This window comes from Prionailurus viverrinus, chromosome B3, assembly GCF_022837055.1.
Source record: "Prionailurus viverrinus isolate Anna chromosome B3, UM_Priviv_1.0, whole genome shotgun sequence".
Classification (NCBI taxonomy): domain Eukaryota; kingdom Metazoa; phylum Chordata; class Mammalia; order Carnivora; family Felidae; genus Prionailurus; species Prionailurus viverrinus.
In genome coordinates, this window is record NC_062566.1 from 112,188,719 (window position 1) to 112,210,981 (window position 22,263).

The 22,263-nt window shown below is 36.4% G+C and overlaps 1 protein-coding gene across 7 annotated transcripts in view; it reads left to right on the forward strand.

Annotated features, from left to right (window-relative positions):
- Nucleotides 1-22,263, forward strand: part of PCNX1 (pecanex 1) — a 171,293-nt gene that overhangs the window by 87,213 nt on the left and 61,817 nt on the right. For 5 of the 7 annotated variants that reach the window (XM_047862149.1, XM_047862152.1, XM_047862150.1 and 2 more), the window contains 5 exons: nt 8,346-8,436; nt 10,410-10,467; nt 12,572-12,789; nt 19,371-19,524; nt 22,097-22,129. In XM_047862149.1, coding sequence (XP_047718105.1) covers nt 8,346-8,436; nt 10,410-10,467; nt 12,572-12,789; nt 19,371-19,524; nt 22,097-22,129 — 554 coding nt within the window. The remainder of the gene's footprint in view (nt 1-8,345; nt 8,437-10,409; nt 10,468-12,571; nt 12,790-19,370; nt 19,525-22,096; nt 22,130-22,263) is intronic. The other 2 variants (XM_047862151.1, XM_047862154.1) reach the window with 1 other exon arrangement.

A 22,263-nucleotide genomic window follows, 5' to 3' on the forward strand; every position in this document is an offset into this window, starting at 1 on the left:
GTTTATTTAAACTAAGTTTAAGTTAAACTTGATTAATATATGCATTAGCTGAAATATAGGTTGGGTTCTTCAATGGAGGACACCCTCCTCCCCCAGCCCCTCACCAATCAGTGACTAAAATAAAAGAGAAGTTTACCTGTCTCTCTAACAGTCTCACAGGAGCTGTCCCTAGCAGGGGGGTTGGTTCTGTTATCTTCCATGTGTGGCTTCCCTGCTGGTCCATAGTGGCTGCTCCACTTGTTGTCAACAAATGTCATTTGTCTGAAAAGCAGGAAGGGGGAGGGGTGTTGCTAAAAAGTAAGGACAGTTAGTCTTTATCTTTCAGATTGCAACTTGAGAAATGTGCCTGTCACTTTTCCCACTTCCCTTGGGCCCATACATAGTCACATGGCAACTTCTAACTGCAAGAGAGGTTAGGAAATGTCTCTAATTAGGTGAACATAGGCTCAGCTGAAATTCAATGAGGGGAAGGTCCTATTAATACAAGGAATAAGGAAAGGATGAATACTGGAGGTCAGTCATCAGTCTTTGCTACATTAAGCACTTCACATCAATAAGATAAAGATCAGTAACTAGAAAAGTTGAAATACTAGTTGAAATACAGTCACATCAGGGAAATACAAATCAAAACCACACTCAGATATCACCTCACGCCAGTCAGAGTGGCCAAAATGAACAAATCAGGAGACTATAGATGCTGGAGAGGATGTGGAGAAACGGGAGCCCTCTTGCACTGTTGGTGGGAATGCAAATTGGTGCAGCCGCTCTGGAAAGCAGTGTGGAGGTTCCTCAGAAAATTAAAAATAGACCCACCCTATGACCCAGCAATAGCACTGCTAGGAATTTACCCAAGGGATACAGGAGTACTGATGCATAGGGGCACTTGTACCCCAAAGTTTATAGCAGCACTCTCAACAATAGCCAAATTATGGAAAGAGCCTAAATGTCCATCAACTGATGAATGGATAAAGAAATTGTGGTTTATATACACAGTGGAGTACTACGTGGCAATGAGAAAGAATAAAATAATATGGCCCTTTGTAGCAACGTGGATGGAACTGGAAGTGTGATGCTAAGTGAAATAAGCCATACAGAGAAAGACAGATACCATATGTTTTCACTCTTATGTGGATCCTGAGAAACTTAACAGAAACCCATGGGGGAGGGGAAGGAAAAAAAAAAAAAAAGAGGTTAGAGTGGGAGAGAGCCAAAGCATAAGAGACTGTTAAAAACTGAGAACAAACTGAGGGTTGATGGGGGGTGGGAGGGAGGGGAGAGTGGGTGATGGGTATTGAGGAGGGAACCTTTTGGGATGAGCACTGGGTGTTGTATGGAAACCAATTAGACAATAAATTTCATATATTAAAAAAAAAAAGAAATACAGTCACAAACAGTTCGTTTACTCATAATTTTTTAAAATTTATCTATTTTATTTTATTTTTTAATAATTTTTTTAATGTTTATTTATTTTTGAGACAGAGGGAGACAGAGTGTGAGTGGGGGAGGGGCAGAGAGAGAGGGAGACACAGAATCTGAAATAGGCTCCAGGCTCTGAGCTGTCAGCACAGAGCCCGATGTGGGGCTCGAACCCACAAACTGTGAGATCATGACCTGAGCCAAAGTCAGGCACTCAATAGACTGAGCCACCCAGGCGCCTGTACTCATAATTTTTTAAATTGCAGATTAAAAACAAGGTGAGATCTTTTTCATCTTTGTGTAATGTATCTATTATTGGAAAAAGTCTGAAGATTGAATGTTTTTAGAGAGCAGTTTAGAATTGTAGACCAAAAATGCCTATAGCTTTTAGTACTCAAAATTTGCGAACTTGAAAAGATATATGTACGTGGATATTCATTATAACATTGTTTGTAATTTTGACAAACTTTAAACAGTTTAAATCTCTTGGTATTAGAGAACCTCTAAAAGAAACGATAGTACATAAACAGTATAATATTTAGAACTTGATGCATCTTTACTTTTTCAAAAATTTTTAATGTTTATTTATTTTTGAGAGAGAGAGTGTGTGTGTAAATGGAGGAGAGGCAGAGAGAAAGGGAGACACAGAATCCGAAGCAGGCTCCAGGCTTTGAGCTATCAACACAGAACCCAATATGGGGCTCGAACCCACAAACTGTGAGATCATGACCTGAGCTGAATTCAGAGGGTAATGGACAGGGCCCCCAAGGCAACGTATGCATCTTTATTATTGACATGAAAAGTTAAACTAGTTAGTAAGCAAAAGAAGTAAATTTTAGAATGTGTATGAGGAGAGTGATCCAATTGTCTTAGGACAAATGTACGTAAAAATTGTTCAGAAGAACACAGTGGCTGTCTCTGGGGGAGTAGGGAACTATTCTTCATTTTATGTACTACTTTTGAGTCTGATGTGTAGTATTTTTTTTTAATGAACCACAAAAAGGGAGCAACAAATACCACTCTTGATTTATATTTTGTAGAAATTCCACTGATTACATGCTGTCTTACGTTCCTCCATCTACTTAGACTCTTAACCTGACTCGTCTTTTTTTTTCTTCTTTGTTTTAAAATCAACTTTTTGATATATAATTTAGGTATGATAAATTGCATCCATTTAACATGTACAGTTGGTTGAGTTATAACGGATGTGCACACCTGTGAAATACTACAATCCAGATACAGAACATTTCATCATCTTTAAAAGATTCTTTGTTGCCCCCATTGCAGCCCATCCTTCCCCCGCCCCTGGCCACAGGCAGCCACTGCATATTCTATGTCATTATGGTTCTCCCTCTTTTAGAAGTTCATATACATGCAGTTGTAATGTGGCCTTTTGCACTTAGTAATGTTTTTAGTTCATCACGTTGCATGGGTTAGTTTATTCTTGTTTTGTGCTGCATATTATTCCATTGTGCAAGTGTGTGTATATTGTGTATCCATTCATCTGATAGATGTTTGTGTTATTTCCAGGTTTTGGCCATTGTTAGTAAAACTTAACTTTTCAAAAGTGGTTTTACATTCACACCAGCAGTGTATGTGAGTTGCGCACATTCCCATTCTTGTCCCCATTTGCTACTGCTGGCCTTTAAAATGTTAACCCTAATGGTTGTATCTCATTGTGGTTTTAAATTTACATTTTCTCTTATGACTGTTGATCTTTTTTTTTGTGATGTGTGTCCAAATAATTTGCTCACTTTTAAAATTGGGTTGGTTGTATTATTTTTGAGGTGTAAGAGTTTTTGTGATATTTTAGGCATAACTAATTTGTCAGATGCAAATCACAAATATTTTCTCCCATTCTGTGGCTTGCCTTTTTGTTTACCTTGTCATTTGTAATGTCATCAGTATCACTGTCCTGTTGTAGATTTTACCAAGATGAGGTTGTCCCTTTGAAAGAAAATGTGAGCAGATGATGAAATCATAGCAGAATATGAACTTGTGCATTCACTTTTGGAAGGTTCACCTGATCTGGGGATTAGGCAGTAAGAGTGAAACTTAATGAATGAAGGCATGTGGTGTTAAGTCAGAACTAGAGGACATTGGGCACGTCAGTAAAAGAGACCAGTATGTACCCCTATTTTATTGTTGCCGAGCAGTAGAGGCATTGGTCTCTTCGTACCAGTTCTCAAAACCTCTCTTCTAAACCAACTTTTCTTCTCATACCTGTTCTTTTCTGTACTCTCTTGTTTAAAAAAACAAAAACAAAAACAAAAACTAGCACAGTGGTGAACATCCCAGGAAGAAGGATTGGTTCTCAGTATTGAAACATTTATTTTTATTTTTTTAAGTCTATTTTTAATATTTATTTAGAGAGAGAGTGAGCAGGGGATGTGCACAGGGAGAGGGAGACAGAGAATCCCAAGCAGGCTCTGTGTTGTCAGTGTGACATGGGGCTTGATCTCCCAAACCATGACCTGAGCCAAGATCAAGAGTTGGAAGCTTAACCGGCTGAGCCACCCTAGCACCCCTCAGTATTGAAACTTTTAATTACAAGTAGCATAGTGCCTTGATTACCATTCTAGTACATTTTTTTGGTCCAGGAGAGGGGTTGGCAAACTATGGCCTGTGGGTGAAATCCATCCAGCTTGATACTTGTTGATACAAATAAAGTAAAATAAATACATATTTATGTTACATGTTTTCTGTGGCTGCTTTCATGCTACAGTGGTAGTCTTGAATTGTTGTAACTATCTGACCCACAAAGCCTAAAATACTTATTTTCTGGCCTTGTATAGAAAAAGTTTGCCCACCCTGTACTATACACAGAAATAAAATGAGTCATTTCTGTCTGGTGAAAACTCACGTTTTCTCGGAGACTCATAGGTACCACTCGTGATAATAAGGGTGGCACCATCCAAGAAACTGGCACTAGTCTTAAAAGTCTTTCTCTACCACATTCATTGAGATAGCATTGTGAACACAGTATTCATCACATCAAAAATAAGCACTTTCTGTAGAGCACTTAACTTACCCATGTGGATGCATGTGGTCCTCCAAGAGCCTTCTAAAAAAGCACTTTATAAAGCTGCTTCCCTTGTTAGCCCTTGCCCGCCCTAAGAGTTAATACTTGAGAAGAGAGACCTCAATTAACAGTGTACCAGGATTAGGCCTAGTGGGAGGAGGGTCCACAGAAGGAAATCAAGAAATTTCCAAGGCCTCTGTTGTTGGTGCTGGGAGGATTAGAAGAATCCTACAGAAGATCTGTCCTAGTAACTACCTCTTGCCAAGGTACATGAGTAAAATGGGTAGCATCAAGAATGCAACAGGAGTTTTTTAGTCGAGTGAACAATCTTTATACACTTTGTGCTGCGTAGCAAGGATGTAGGAGTTAGAGAATACCGTTAATTTCTCATGTCTTTTATCAGGGTCTTGCCCTGTCTATTTTGAGTTTATCTGCTGCACCATTCATGGCTTCAGGGAAGTGTTTGAAGGGTCCTTTTCTTTAAATCAGTATCTCGTTTTATTCATCTTCCTGTTATTCATCACTTATTTATTGATTTTTGGTTATTTGAAATTCTCCTACCTAAAAAAAATGGTTTTGTGTAATGAAATGTAATTTTTATAGGCAATAGCAATCAATTCAATGTTCAAAACTGAGAAATACCAGGTACGTTAACTTTTTCCCCCCTTAATCTCTAGATGCTATCTCATGGCCAATATCATTAAGCCTAAAATTCCAGCCGCCAGTCTTATTTTGTCAGAAAGTAATTGTTTTCTTTTAAAATCATGACGGAGCCATTCTGTTAGATATAACTAATTATTACCTGGGAGTTGAATATGTTGAGATGACTTAGTTTTTAATCATAATTCATGTGAGAAGGACACATTTCATTGTTGTTCTTCTCAATTTATATTCATCAGAAAAAGTCAATACTTACAGTATTTTTGTTGATACAGGATAATATAAAAATAGGATTATTAATAAGGGCACATTTTACTTTGGACCTAAAGGGTAACTACATCATGGGTTTGATTTTAAATGAGATATATATAAATTTGATATGTATGCTGAGGATCTTCGTACAGATTTAGGATATTCTTAATCTTTATTTAACCAATAGTAATATATACTTATTTCTGTTTTGGTTATTTTTGAAGATGCTTTTAGTAGACTATTATACCTTAAAATATTACGAAGTTTTTCACCAAGACCTTAAGCTAAACGGTTTCTAGTATAATTTTTCCTGAGTTGTTTATCCTCTGAATAAAATTTGTTTCTTTTCAAGGGCTAACTAGTTGCCAGGCCCAAAGGTACAAGAGGAGACCTAGAATCTGTTATTTTGGTGGAGTTACATTAGGAAAATACCAGGAAGCCTTAATACACTGTCAGCCTTTTCTGACCTGAACATGTTCTTTTTTTTTTTTTTTTTGACCTGAACGTGTTCTTAAAATTAGTATGTAGACAAAGCCTCTTAGGGGGGAAATAAATCAAAGTTGAAGTCATTGCACATTTGTTAAAATTATAGCCTCCTTTTTCATAGACATGTTTTATGCTTTGCTAAATTTCTAAAATTTATAACTTGTTAGTCATTGCTTTGTAAAGAAGCATTCAGAGTTCTTGATTTATATAGTAATAAAACTACTCAATTTTTCCAGCCTTCTTTGTGTAAAGAGCTTTCTGAAGGGCGTGCTTTCTTTTTACATTTCTATTTATTTAATGTGCAGCTATTTACATTTTATAACAGACATCTATACATAAAGGAGAGTATAGTTGTATAATGACTTAAGGTTCTTTGTTCCATTTGATAATTACAAAGAATAATATCTTTAGTTGATTTCAGTTGCATATAAATGTCATATTCAGTATTCCCAAAACAGAACTTGTGTTATTAAAAATTCCACGGAATGCTTAAATATATTCAGAATATAGTCCAATAATTTAAATTCTATTGAATATAATATTATTTGTAAAATACACATTATATGACATAAATACTTATGTTTATCCATTCCATTCTTACTGGATTTCACACATAGCTTCCAAGCCCTCCTAGCTCTTTGTTACTCTCTGATTTACTCACTTGCATGGGTTTATAATTATTCTGCATTTATGCCATGTGTAATTTTGATCTGATGTTTCTTTTTTCTATTAATGTAAGCTATTTATAGTAGCACAGCCAATTTTTCATTTGCCATGATAAATGAGGAAAGAGCACAACATAAAAAATTACAATTTAAAAATAATTTTGAGATCTCGGTCAAGCCAGTATTTTTGTTTAGGTTTTTTCTTCGCTAACAATTTCTGCAGCCACTGTACCACTTCAAAAAGTATTTCAGCACTACACCCAAGAAGAAGCCAGATGGACAGCTTGTATTATTTCATTTTAGTTGATGAATCTGGTTTGTGTTAGAAGTGCTGAGTGAATGATTCATGACTAGAAGATGAGGGTGGCACGTGGAGGTGACAAAAAGCAGAGTTTTAGATAATCCACATGCTGAATAATCCTCCCTGGAAAAACAGCAAATGAAATAAACATTTCACAGAATGCTTTTTTTCTCATTTGTCATAAGAATATATTTTTCTGAGAAAAATGCTACTACAGAAAACACCATAATAAAATACATATTCTGTCTGATCCATAGAAAGCACTCAAATAATCCTACTTAATAAAGAACTTCTCAGATTCTGATCCTTTTAAAGTATGAAGTGATTGTTGAGATGTTTTGCGAACCCTTAGTTATAGTATTAGTACATCCTGGGGTCTTTTATTGTTACTTTTCAGGCATTTCACTTATATAAAAATGGTCATACCATGTTTACATTGTAGTCATGGAAGAGAAATCTTTTAGCCCTGCCATCTAGTTGAAATTGCCCTGAAGATTCCTCCTATTTATAAACAATGAAGATGCAGCCCGGACTAAGTCCCAAATGGTTGCAGAGTTCTATACCTCATTTCATTGTCCTACTGGAAATTTATATTCATTTATTTCTGCTCCCTCCCCACTACTGAGAGAGCTAACATAGGTTGTCAAGGTGAGGAATGCATTTCAGACAGTCTCCATATTTTTAAAATTTCACTATCAGAAATCATTTTATCTTATAGAGTTCATTTTAAGAGTTCTTTAAACCTGCATTCCTTTGCAACCAATATCATTTCCAAACCTTTTATTGGCTTTGTGGAGATATTTGGCTACAGCTAATGGTGTTCTTAAATTTTTTCAGAGAGTTCTTGTAGACTCATGCAACCAGTAATGTTCATTAAATACTGTGATTTAATTATTACCAACATTATACTTCATTCATTGAACTTCTTAGATCCATTTGGACACTTCATTTTTCTTAAAAAACACAACATGATGGGTATTAAGGAGGGGACTCTTGTTGTGATGAGCACTGAGTGTTGTATGTAAGTGATGAATAACTAAATTCTATACCTGAAACTAATATTACATTGTATGTTGAGTTAAAAAAACCCAAAACAAGAAACGAACCCAAAACTCTGTGAAGGTAATCTCAGAAGTTTGCTGTCTTGCAGTTTGAGTGATCTTAAAACTTAAGCGGCTTTCCAAATGGCCACTCACCACTTGCAAAGTGGTCAGGTGACTTTTAAACAACGTTAAATTCATTCATGTGATTACTTCAATTGAGAATGCCCTGAGAGGAGAAAAGAGGAAACTGGATTGCAAAGCTGACTTAAATCCCTTACTGTTAAAACCTGATTATGTATGTTGACATTTTGCCCCACTGTTCAGCATTCCTTTTCAGTTCACATCATGCTGAATTACATGCAGATCATTGTTTTTAGAATATTTTGGAAAAAGGTGACAGTACATTTTCTTAAATTGTAACAAGTTTGAAATTTAGTGTTTTATGATGGAAAATTTTTGAGTATTCTAATGGCTTTTTAAAAAAATCATTTATTTGCTAGGTAAGTTCTCTTCTACGCTTTATGAGACTGGTGGCTGTGATATGTCACTTGTGAATTTTGAACCGGCAGCAAGAAGAGCATCTAATATCTGGTATGTGTGAAGTCCTGTTAGGAGAGCGTATGTACTTGCATATATTTGCCATGTTTAAAGCTTTGAAGCCTTGCGATGGAAAAGTGCTTTTGAAAATATTTGTTCATATTGGCTTAAATAATTTTGTCATTGTGTATTTGTCTCCAAAGATGTAAGGTAGAATTTATTGCTCTGGAAAAAAGAAAGCATTATTCTTAAAATGAAAGCTGTTCTGTATTTTAATGTTTATTTATTTTTGGGACAGAGAGAGACAGAGCATGAATGGGGGAGGGGCAGAGAGAGAGGGAGACACAGAATCGGAAACAGGCTCCAGGCTCCGAGCCATCAGCCCAGAGCCCGACGCGGGGCTCGAACTCACGGACCGAGAGATCGTGACCTGGCTGAAGTCGGACGCTTAACCGACTGCGCCACCCAGGCGCCCCTGTTCTGTATTTTAAATAATTAAGTAAGAATTCCCTGTGGATCTTACAGTGGGATAGTGGTTTCCCACAATTCCAAGTTTAACTCTAGATTTCATGCTACACACACACACACACACACACACACACACACACACACACACACACTGCATGATGTATAAAAAAGCTTCTTAAAGCTTATTAGGAAAATAATTATACTACTAACTTCAAACTCATCAGGTCTCTTTGTAATTGAAAAATTTTATTTCTTCATAAGGGTTTTTTGATCGTGTCTTTTTACATGATCATCTTTCCTTGTGTTTTGAAATTTATTTATCACCAATAAGAAAGAGGAATTTCTTAAAACATGGGTCATCTGTTATATTTAGTTTCTTTTCTCTCCTTCCCTTAGGAAGAAATTACACTGTAAGATAAGGGAGAAATTAGGAGAAAAGCAAATAAGAACTAGAAATCTTGATGGCATAATCAGTTCTAATGTAGAATGTATTAGATTTTTTTCTTAAATTCTAATATTATTCATCTATTCAGGTTGCTGCCTTGAGGTCCATTAGTAACTGATTAGCTCATTTTTTTCACAGGGGTCATTTTATTTGATTCCTATTTTAGGACTTATTTAATAATGGGACACATCTGTTTAAATATTACACATGTAGGTATGGGCAGTTCACTTAGTTTTTTAAAGTTTTTAGGGGCCATTAATTTTTTTTTTATTAATGCTTATTTGTATTTGAGAGAGAATGTGCGAGTGGGGGAGGGGCAGAGAGAGTTGGAGACAGAATCTGAACCAGGCTCCAGGTTCTGAGCTGTCAGCACAGAGCCCAATGCGGGGCTCAAACCCACGAACTGTGAGATTATGACCTGAACCAAAGTCGGCTGCTTAACCAACTGAGCCACCCAGGTGCCCCATAGGGGTCTTTTAAAGCAATAGGATCTTGTAGTCACTTAGCTTAATCCACTGAAAAGATAGAACATGTAGAAAACTATACTCACCCAGCTCCTTTACTCCAGTTTTGGAACTGATCCTGTTGAGAATGACCAGCTTGGAGTGTTAGGTGATTTTGTAATAGTAGAAACAATAGAAAGATGGAGCAATGGAAACAATTATGTTTAATATAATTTAAGAATGATTCCTTACAGCATAAATGTGGTAAGGTCTCAAGTTTCAAAAACGAAACTTGACTGTGGAAACAGATTTGTCACATTCTAGGCTGTTATATTATAGCTTAAATATGTTAATTGCTTTCTTAAACACTCTCCATAAGAACTTTGTGACAGAGGCATTATTCTCCTGTGTTAGTGATGCGGAAACTGAGGGGTTTAAAAGGCTGGATAACTTGTCCAAGATCTCATTTAGCTGATGAAGAGATTTGAATATAGATACTCTGGCCCAGAGGCTGTGCTCTTAATTACATCTGTAGGAAAATGCTATTTTGCATTTTGAAGTACAAGGAACAGTGAAGAATATAAATGTCATCTCATTGTTAAAAGATGTATTTTTCCTTCTATTCCTTGACAAGCTGTTTATTTCCTGAAGTTTTTTTCATTTTATTTTAGTGACACGGATTCTCATGTATCCAGTTCTACCTCAGTTCGATTTTATCCACATGATGTGGTAGGTTTTCCTTTACTTTTAGAAAACGATGTGTATTCAGATTTAGTTACACAAATCAGAAAAATTGAAGTTATAAAATGTCAATTTTGTTGTAAACTATGGCAAAATCACCTTTGCTGTCTCCTCGTGGATCTTTTCCTGTAAGTCCCTTGTTAGTAAACAAACCTAAAACACCGTGAAATGTAATTAGCTATGTATGAATCAGTAATTACACTTTTGAGGTTATATAAAGGTTCATTTACTGACCAATGTTATAATCTGTGCCATTTTAAAACTTCATTTTGAAAATTATGATTTTGAATATCATCTGACGTAACTGTTAGTTATTCACATGCCAGTATGTGTGTAGCAAGCTTAGTGATGGTATCACTGTGTAAAAAAATATGCCATGTGAGATACAGTGGGGATATTTTAAAAAGATAACACTGCTTTTGTCTTCAAGATGTTTATATTGAACTTAGAAAAGACAAAACAGATGAAATTCTTATGTGGAACGCGTAAGAGACACACATAAATAAATGTGCCAAAGGGATTAATTATTAGTGGCTTCCTGGAGATGATTAGTTGTGAGCTGGGTTTTAAGACCATAGATGTGAGTTGGCATAGAGCAGTAGTTTTGAACATTTGGCAATGTCCGGAAACACTTCCGTTTGTCACAGCTAGGAGAAATGCTACTGGCATCTGCTGGATAGAAGCCAGGGATACTATAAAACATCCCACAGTGGACAGCACAGCCCCTAAAACAAAGAATTATCTGGCTGAAAATACCTGTAGTGCCAAGGTTGAGAAACCCTGGCATAGAGGATAAGAAAAAAAGTGTTTGGGGAGGTATTTGCCAGTGTTTAGAGATAAAAATGGCTACATTATTTATAGGAAGAAAATTTTCTTTACTGTTTCCCACATATGTGTTTGAAAAGTAAAGGTTGTCTCTGCTTTTTTGCTGGAGTGTATTCCAGGAAACTTCATAGGAAAGTAAAGAATAGGGATATGATTATTTTTTTTGTCTGTTTTTCACTGTTAAATAGTATGGGATCTTTGGGATAGCGAAATGCTGACTAGGGCTGTGCTACATTTGGGAAATTTTAGACTCTTTAATTTTTATTTTTATTTATGTTATTATTTTTAACATTTTTTAATGTTTATTTTTGAGAGAGAGAGAGTGAGCAGGGGAGGAGCAGACAGAGACGGAGTCACAGAATCCGAAGCAGGCTCCAGGGGCTCGAACATGGGGCTCGAACTCATGAGCCATGAGATCATTACCTGAGCCCAAGTCAGATGCTAAACCGACTGAGCCACCTAGGCACCCCTCAATTAAATTAAAAAAAAATTTTTTTTAATGCTTATTTATTTTTGGGAGAGACAGAGAATGAGCACGCACGAACAAGGGGCGGAGAGAGAACGAGAGAGAGAATCCCAAGCAGATTCTTCACTGTGAGCACAGAGCACGTTGTGGGAGGCCCAGTCCCATGAACTGTGAGACCATGACCTGAGCTGAAATCAAGAGTCAGACACTGAACCAATTGAGCCACCCAGGGACCCCCTAGACTCTTTCAGAGGAAGGGAAAACTGGTGAACTGTTGAATGGACGAGTTAAAGCTAAGAGATGTAATGTGGTAATTTCCTGTATAGCGTCAGGTGAGCAGCCTGCCAAAACCAAACAAAAGTGAAGGAGATGTAGGAGGGATTTGAAAACTACGGTGATAGAGACTGTAGGAAGAAATGAGAATTGAAAGCATTGAATCCAGTTCAGAGGAGCTTAGATTTTAGTATAGCTTAATGAGACAAGGCCACAAACGTGACAGGGAGAAGGGAAGCCACTAATGATACACTGTAAGTGATTTTTATAGATTCGCTGGCTATACAGTCATAACATGTAAAGATTCTGAATATTTTTCCCAGTACAGCTTTTCTAAAAACCTATTGATTAGTTTGCTTTAAGTATATGTCCTATTATCACCTTCTGTAGTTTTTAATGATCATAAAATATCCATAAGGAGTGTAGAGAATTGAGGGGGCTTAGATAATCCGCAAGCTGATTAAGTAGTCCTTGAATCATAACTTGAGTAAAGATGTTTTAAACCTTTCAGTGCTGACTTTCTTTTAGCTCTCTCTTCCACAGATTCGGTTGAACAGACTATTGACGATCGATACAGATTTGTTGGAGCAGCAAGACATTGACCTCAGCCCTGACTTGGCAGCGACTTATGGTCCAACCGAAGAAGCTGCTCAAAAGGTTAAACACTATTACCGCTTTTGGATCTTACCCCAGCTGTGGATCGGCATTAACTTTGACAGACTCACACTTTTGGCCCTGTTTGATAGGTGAGAATGTGGTGTGATATTAAAGATATATGTAGATTTTATTTTTAAATTGAAATGTCCCCAATTACCCATTGAAGTTTTTACTTGGTTACCAAGTTGGAAAATGTTTTCTGTTTTGGTCCTTTTTGAGATAAAATTTAACTTAATAGGGCTTGCAAACATTGACTCTCTTGAATTCATTAAAAAATTTTTTGTGGCAATTTTAATATGTTTATATCAAGAAATCTTTTTTATTGTCAATAAGAATCATGGAACTCTACTTAAAAGCCAGAGAATTTGAGGTGTTAGTGATCACAAGGTTATAGGTAATATGACTCTAAATATAAAAGGTATTAGAGCACTCTTTGTATTTCCCTATTTCGTAGCACTAGTCTTAATAATGAACAATATTAGTCTATTAAAACTTGGTGCTTCCTGTTGATGGAAGTAAAAAAGATTGGGTTTACTCTCCTATCTGAAACAATGAAAGAGAAGAAAAATGCACAAAACCTTGGTTTTCAAGGCATCGGAGGTACAACAAAAAGGACAGTGATTCCCAAGAGATGAAACACGTTATGTGAGCCCTACAATTGCCCCAGCTTACTGCCTTAAGGGAGTTTCCAGGCTTCGTCACCGGCTGCAACACGGGGAGGAGGTACTGAAATAGAGCCCAGCAGACTTCCTGAGTTGAGGAAATGGAGCCACGAGTCCAGGGAGACCAAGGCATCCAGCTCAGAATGTCAAAAAGAGGACTGCTGTTCACAGGGAGAACCTCAGAGTTCCACAGCAGGTCTCCACAGCTGTCAGCAGAGCACTGACACGTGAGTGTATGTGAGGAAACTACCTGAGGCCAGGGGAGAAGCATGTGAAAGAAATAGAGGAACAGTGTCTGACACACAGGGACAGGAATAGTGTCTGTTCCCACCTGTCTGAATGAAAAAACTCATAATTCAAGTTTTATGGTGCATTGTGTAGAGTACTCAGGAAAGTCTTGCCTGAAAAGTGCGCAGTAATTAGCCCTAGCATGAGCACTGCTCCAGACCCACCAAACGAGTCATAAAAGCAAGACCTAAAATGATCAAACTGTTTCCAAGTAGCGTAACAAAGTTCAAGAAGACTTAACAGAAATCTAAAAATTGTTAACCACCTAAAACTTTTCACAGTGGCATCCAACCAAAGATAACAAAGCATGCAAAGAAGCAGTAAAACATGATTTATAATGAGGGCAATAATGAATCCATTGAAACCAACCTATAATTATCACAGATGTTAGAATTAGCTGTCAAAGACATTAAAAAAAGTATAATTGGGGATGCCTGGGTGGCTCAGTTGGTTAAGCATTTGACTCTTGATGTAAGCGCAGGTCATGATCTCACAGTGCCTGAGATCAAGCCGCATGGGGCTCTGTTGTGATAACACAGAACCTGTTTGGGATTCCCTTTCTCTCTCCCTGTCTCTTTTCTGGTCTCACACAAGCACTTCCTCTCCCTCTCTCCCTCCCTCTCTCCCTCTCTATGTCTCGCTCTCTCCCTTTCTCTCTGTCTCTGTCTCTCTGTCTCTCAAATAAACTTGAAAAAAAATTAAAACAAGGGGCACCTGGGTAGTGGGTTGAGTGTCTGATCTCACAGTTTGTGGGGTTGAGCCCCACATCAGACTTTGCTCTGACGGCGTGGAGTCTGCTTCAGATTCTCTGTCTCCCTCTTTCTTTGCCCCTCCCCCCTTGCACTCTTTCAAAAATAAATAAGTATTAAAAATAAACAAGTAAAAAATATTAATTGTACTCTGTGTTAAAAAAGTTGAGGGGCGCCTGGGTGGCGCAGTCGGTTAAGCGTCCGACTTCAGCCAGGTCACGATCTTGCGGTCCGTGAGTTCGAGCCCCGCGTCAGGCTCTGGGCTGATGGCTCGGAGCCTGGAGCCTGTTTCCGATTCTGTGTCTCCCTCTCTCTCTGCCCCTTCCCCGTTCATGCTCTGTCTCTCTCTGTCCCAAAAATAAATAAACGTTGAAGAAAAAAAAAAATTAAAAAAAAAAAAAAGTTGAGACATGAGAGATATTTTAAAAGATCCAAAACAAACTTATTGAAATAGTTCTTTTATAGAGATGAAACTGCAATGTCTGAGAGATGAAAAATAAAACAGATGGGATTAATGGTAGATTAGATATCACAGAAGAAAATATTAGTGAACTTGAAAGCATAGCAATAGAAACTATCCAAAATGAAACAGAGTCCTCTCCCACTCCTGTCCCCCAGTGAAAAGAGCATATAAGTAAAATGAAAGTAAGCTGTGAGACAACTTCAAGAGACAGGAAGAGAGAAAAAATTTGGAAGAAGAGTTGGAAAACTTTCCAAATTTGATGAAAATGCTAAACATACACATTCAAAAATGTTCATGAACCCCAAGCACACGAAACATGAAGAAAACTACACCAGAGCACGTAATCGCTCAAAACTTGTGGTAAAAATCTTTAAAAACTGCAAGAGGACGAAAAGACTGTTGTACAGAGGAATAAGGATAAGGAAGACATTAGATTTATTGTTGGAAATAATGCAAGTAAGAAGAAAGTGGATCAACATTTTTTAAGTACTGAAAGGAAAAAAACCCACAAAACTGTCAACCTAGAATTCTTTACCCAGAAAAAGTATCTTTTAAAAGTGAAGATGAAATAAAGACATTTTCAGACTGCAAAAAACAGGGAATTTTTGCAGGCAGACCCACACTGCAGAATGTTGAGGGATATATTTCAGGCAGAAGGAAAATAATACCAAATGGAAATACAGACCTACCCAAAGGAACAAGGATCACTGGTAATGGTAAGTTAACTACATGGCTAAATATACGATATTTTTTTTCTTGCTAATTCAGTCCCTTTAATAATTGGATATTTAAAAAAAACAATAACAATGTATTGTGTGATTTATGACAAGTAAAAGTAAAGTGCATGACAGTCCCATAAGGCTGGGAAGGGACCTATAAAAGCACACTGCTGTTAAGTTTCTTATGTGAGTATATGAGCTGGTATAACATCACTTGTAGCACACTGCCATAAAATGTGTAGTATAATCCTAATAAACCAACCACTAAAATGTAAGAGTTCCAGCTAGGAAGTTAAAAAGGGAGATAAAATGGATTCATAAAATTTACTCTTTTAACCTAACAGAAGGCAGAAAAAGAAGGAAAAGAGATCAAGAACATATCGACAGATAGAAAATAAATGACAAGATAGAAAAAGTCAAAAATTGAATTGGGGGAAGAAAGCAAGACCCAACTTTGTTGTCTATAAGAAATTTCTGCCTTTAAATATAAAGGCAGAAATAGGTTAAAAGTGAAAGAATTGAGAAAGATATACCATGCTGATACTAATCAAAGTAAAGCTGGAATAGCACTATTATTGTCAGACACAGTAGATTGTAGAACAAAGAATATTACTAAGGATAAAGAAAGTCATTTTTATAAAGATAAGGGGTCAGCTCATTCATAGGATTCAATCATCCTGTATGTTTTTACACTTAAAGCAGAGCTTCAAAATAAAAGCTAATAGAAATAGAAACAGGGGCACCTGGATGGCTCAGTCGGTTAAGCATCTGACTCTTGGTTTCAGCTCAGGTCATGATCTCATGGTTTATGAGTTCGAGCCCCATGTCAGGCCCTGCCCTGACAGCGTGGAGCCTGACTGTGATTCTCTCTGCTCCTCTCTGGCGCGCGCGCACTCTCTCTCTCTCTCTCTCTCTCTCTTTCTCTCTCTCTCTCTCTTTCTCAAAATAGATAAATTAAAAAAAAAAAAAGACAAATAGGAGAAATAGACAAATTCACATTATAGTGTAATTCAATACCCCTCTCTGAATTTTTGATTAGAATAAATATGTAGAAGATCAGCAAGGACATCGCAGACTTGAACAATACCAGCAGCCAACCTAAGTTGAGTGACATTTATGGTACTCCACTCAGAACAATGAAATACACATTCTTTTTTTTTTTTTTTTTAAAGTTTATACATTTTTGAGAGAGACAGAGCACAGGTGGGGAAGGGGCACAGAGAGAGGGAGACACAGGATCCGAAGCAGGCTCCAGGCTCTGAGCTGTCAGCACAGAGCCTGACGCGGGGTTCGAACTCCCGAGCAGTGAGATCATGACCTGAGCCGAAGTCGGACGCTCAACTGATTGAGCCACCCAGGCGCCCCAAAATGTATATTCTTTTAAGTGCAGCTGGAACATTTACCAAGATAAACCATATTCTGGTCCATAAAATAAGGGTCAAATTTAAAAGGATTCACGTCATACTTAGTGTGTTCTTTGACTGTAGTGGAATTAACGATAAGTTAAAAACAAAACGAACCTTGGAAAGTCCCTAAATATTTGGAAGCTAAATAATACTTCAGAATAACTCATGGATCAAAGAAGAAATTAGGAGGGAAATTAGAAAGTATTTTGAACTGAATAAAAATGAACACAATATGTCACAGTATTGGGGCTGACAGTAACACATTACTCAGAAGAATTTATAGCCCTAAGTAAGAAGAAAGGCCAATTCAGTGACTTCACCTTCCATCTTAAGAAACTAGAGAAAGAAGAATACACTAAGCCCAAGTAAGCAGAAGAAAGAGAGTAGTAAAGAACAAAGCAGAAATGCACTAGAAAACAAAAGCAATAGAGAAAAATGGAGGAAACCAAATACTCGATTAAATTGATAAACCTTTAGCAAGGCTGATTAGGGAAAAAAAGAGAAAAGTGCAAATTGCCAGCAACAGGAATAAGATAAGATATCACTTCAGATTCTACAGGTGTTAAATGGATAATAGAATATTATGATCAGCTGTATGTGAATAAACTTGACAATGTACAAATTTCTTGACAGGTATAAATTATCATAGTTCATTCTGAATGGTACATTACCTTAATGGTACTATATCTATTAAATAGAAATTGTAGATAAACACCTGCCCACAAAAAAAAAAAAAAAAACTCCAGGCCTAAATGGCATCAAAATAATATCCCAAATCAGTTAAGTGGAGAAATGGTAGGCTTTTCAGCAAATGGTGCTGTAACCATTGGATTTTCATATGAAAAAAACCCTTCTATACTTACATTGTACCATATTATAAAATTATAAAAATTAACTCAAAATGGATCCTAGGTCTAAATGTATACTCTAAAGCAATGACATTCCTAGAAAAAAACAAAACATAGTAGAAGAAAAATTTTTGTGACCTTGAATTAGGCAAAATTTTGTACATGTGACACCAAAAACAGTAAAAGAGTAAGTTGGTAAATTGGATTCATCAAAATTTAAAACTAGCAGAGACTGAAGGGGAGCACACGTTGAGTGACGAGAACGATAAACGGTATGTAATGTAGTGGAAGGGCCAAGGATCATTGGATTTGACAAATCTAGAATTCCACAACTGCCATATAAGAACAAATGAAAATACTAGTGTTTATTGGTTTGAAAATACTATTGAACTTGTTTTAATCTGAGAGAACTATGAAACAAACCTAGTACAGAGATACTTGTTAATTTTTTTAGGTCAGTTGATTATAAATATGGCATTGACTTAATAAAAACAATAAAAATTTTTTTTGATTATAAAGGTATTTCTTTACCCATTCTAGAAAATGAAATATGCAGGAAGATTTTAAGACAACAAGGGCAAACCATAATCCTTCCACCCAGAGAAGACCAGTGTTAGTAGTGTCATTTTGATATATCGTCTTTTTTAACCCATATGTGCATTCTTTTAAATAACAGCGTACATCTTCCTATACATATAGTTTTGTGTCCTGCTTTCTTTGCATAGTAAATGTACTGAGCGTGTTCTCATGTCAGTAAATGATTCTTAAAAATAAGACTTTTAGTAAATATTTAACATTTTGTGAATATAATTTCCCCAAGAAGTAATTGAGATAGATTCTTCTTTTTTGCTGTGACATATAAAAATCCTCTCCATTGCTATATATAGTATCTGGGTCATCATACTGTTTCTTTGCAGCATCAGTTTAATAAAATCTGGAACTGTCTCAGCAGGTTTGATAGAGGCAGCATTGGTGGTTTTTATTACTGTCTTCATTCTCAATATATGTAATAGCTTGTATAGAAGTAATTCTAGTAAATTAGTTTTGAGATTATTTCAGATGATTTCGAGATGTGGAAAATGAAATCACTTGGTGTCAAAATGTGGTTACAAACTTTGTCCTATAAAACAACTTTTCAATTTAACTTTCTAGAGACTGTTTTGAGATTTTGTTTTTCAAACTTGTTTGTGTGTCTCCTTTTATTTGCTATTCAGGTTGGTTAGTTATTTGGCAACAAATGTAGCAGAAAATGTGACAGATGTTACGAGTAAACTTTTAAAATAGAAATTAAAATTATGCATTATGATTAGAACTTCACAATTTACTGTAGCATGCTTTATTTGCACATAAGATTTTGTGTTAATTTTCCACACAAACTGGTTTCTTTTTCAGTATGATCCAAAACTTTATTCAAAATCAGCACCAAAAAAACATGTTCGCAAGGACAGTATCAACTTGTTATTGAGGTCTTCCCTTTTTTCGCTCTAGTTACTTTCTTACATTGATGATGTACTTGTATATTTTTCTGTCCACAGAAATCGTGAGATTCTGGAAAATGTGTTAGCTGTCATCCTGGCTATTCTTGTGGCTTTTTTGGGATCTGTTCTTCTCATACAAGGCTTCTTCAGAGATATCTGGGTCTTCCAGTTCTGCCTAGTGATAGCCAGCTGTCAATACTCGCTACTTAAGGTACCAGCATCTCTCTTGTTTTCTGACTAGGGAGTGATATTTGTGATAAAAGGCGGAGGTTTTGTATCATTCATGCATTATAGTAAGATATTAATTTTTAAATTTATTTTCCCTAGATGTTTACATCAGATAAGGAACCAAAGGACATACGAACTTTAAAAAATAATGATATGTAAATGAAGCATCCTTGAACTATTTTTTTGGCAAGGGTATTAAAATATTTGGGCATTTGTTAAAAATAAGAATTAGCATTCTTGAAATTCATTTTAAAAATGCCAACACCACCTGTCCCAATATTTTAAGTCTTCTGTAGGTGAAATTTATTAAAATCCATCATCGGTTAGATAGAGAAATGTCAAGACTAGTGTATATATTCTTTGGGACACTGAAAGCAGAAGATTGGTATCCCTTTGCTATTTAAACAGTAGGTCTAAAGTGCCAAATGTTATTAATTTTAAGTTTTCTAAAAATGGAAGCCTCAAATACCTAATGTTTCACCTTCCATGCAAAATCAGTGTGGATTGTCAATGCGGACTGTTTGCTTTTTTTCTGAGCTAGGAAAAACCCTTGCTTGTATTGGTTATTTGCCCAATAGATGCTAACAGGCAGAACTTCTCCCCCGTCCTGAAAACTATTTGTTTAGCTCTGTCTATACCATCAGCTGTACTTTTCTGTTTATAGACAGACATCTAGAATAAGCTGCCTGTGTCAACTGCTCCATTTCTTCAAGACCCATCCATACTTTTTTCCTCATTGCACTACTGAAATTATTATAGTGTGTATGAGTTAATAATCTCTAATTGCCAAATTTATGTCCTTTCTCATTCTTCATTCTTTGTGAGTGCTGTATCACTTAGTACCTTGTGAATAATATCTTCCATTTTTATATTATCCTCATTGTTGATCTGTGATTTTATGCTACTCTGATGATCATCATACTTTTCAGATAACTTTACCTTTGTTGATGCTTCTTTGGTCTTTGGACTACTTCTTAGTTTATGAGAATTTTTTAGGGTTTTATTTGGCCCTCTTTTCAGCCTGCAACTCCTTGCCTGTGAAGCCACACTTTTTTATTACCTTGTTACCCCTTTGAATGGATTGTGTCTAGATTTATGTGTCACAGTCTTCATCCTTCTCACAAGCGTTAGTTCGGCATACTAAGAGGCATTTGGGCACATTAAGAAAAAAATTTTTTTTTCAGTGTTTATTTTTTTGAGAGAGAGGGAGAGACAGGGCATGAGTGGTGGAGGGGCAGAGAGAGAGGGATACACAGAATCCAAAGCAGGCTCCAGGCTCTGAGCTGTCAGCACAGAGCCTGATGCGGGGCTCGAACTCATGGACCATAAGATCATGACCTGAGCTGAAGTTGGCCCCTTAACTGACTGAGCCACCCAGGCACCCCAAGAGCACATTTTAAAAATAGCACCTCATCATCTTCTGATAAATGTTTCTCTTTCCCAGCTTCTATGCTTTTGACAATAGTGTACTGACTCCAAATCCCAAAGCCTCTATCCCTTACTCCTCAGTCTGTAATAACAAGTAACCAAGTCCCTTTGGCTAAATTTGGTGATTCTCTGTCAAAATTTCTGGCCTTTATTCTTCTCATTCTAACCATTATAATCCATCCCTTTATTGCCTTAAACCATTTAAATTCTTGCTTCAGTGTCTCTTGTCCCATGTTAACTTTGTTCACTGTTCTCAGGTTAATCTGGTTAGATATGGAAAGGTAAAAGATGACTGAGATTTTAAAAGTGTTTTAGATTTTAAAAGTCTGTTGACTAGAAGCATAGTAATATCATAAACAGAAGGACTGGAACAGAGACTTTTAGAGGCCAGATGTTGGAATTGAAAGAGTTTAGAGCTTACCTGGTGTCCTGTCCAACCAAGGACTATGGCCAACTCAGTGAGCTTGGTCCATTGTAGAGTTGTAGGGTGGTAAGAGATCATCCTAGTGAAATTGTTTGGCATGCTATTGGAAATGAACTGGAACTTGGGAGAAAAGCCATGATTTGGGAAGTAGCTGCAAAATACCTTTTGAACATTTTTATGGAAAGTTGATAAAATCTCTTACAGCTTAACTTGATGATTTTGAAAATGAAAATGATTTTGAAAATGCAGATAATATACTTAATACAAATACTATGGAATTATTTAGTAAGCTTGGAACTTGTGGACAGAACTAGAATTCTTATAAGAATTCTTATTTCCTGAATGGAGTGGTGTCATATAAGAAAGCATTGTACCTTAACTATACTTAAGTGTGGTAATGAGCCAAGGAGTAAGATGGACCTGTCTACCATATGCCATCTCAGTAATGTTAAGCTCGATGCAAATTATTAATGAACCACAATAAGCTTAAGAGTCTGGAAAGATTTGAGATCTCTTCTGACACCACAGTGACACCAGTATCTGGAGCTGATATTTCATCTGCTGTTGATATTTCAACAGAATTAATATAGGTCATTTCTTACCTGTAGAATATTTTACTTGAAATTATTTCAGGCATTTTGAAAGTTGCTTATAAAGTTATCAGGACCTCAGTACTATAATCTGTCTTTTGTTTCATTTTTAGAGTGTTCAACCAGATTCTTCTTCTCCCAGACATGTAAGTCATTCTAATATGCCTGTCATTTGTAATTTCCTAACATTTATCAAAGCCCCCCCTTTTTTTGTTATATGTCATATTGAATTAAGATTTATGTTATTATTTTCTCATCTAAGTTTTGACATTCTACTAGA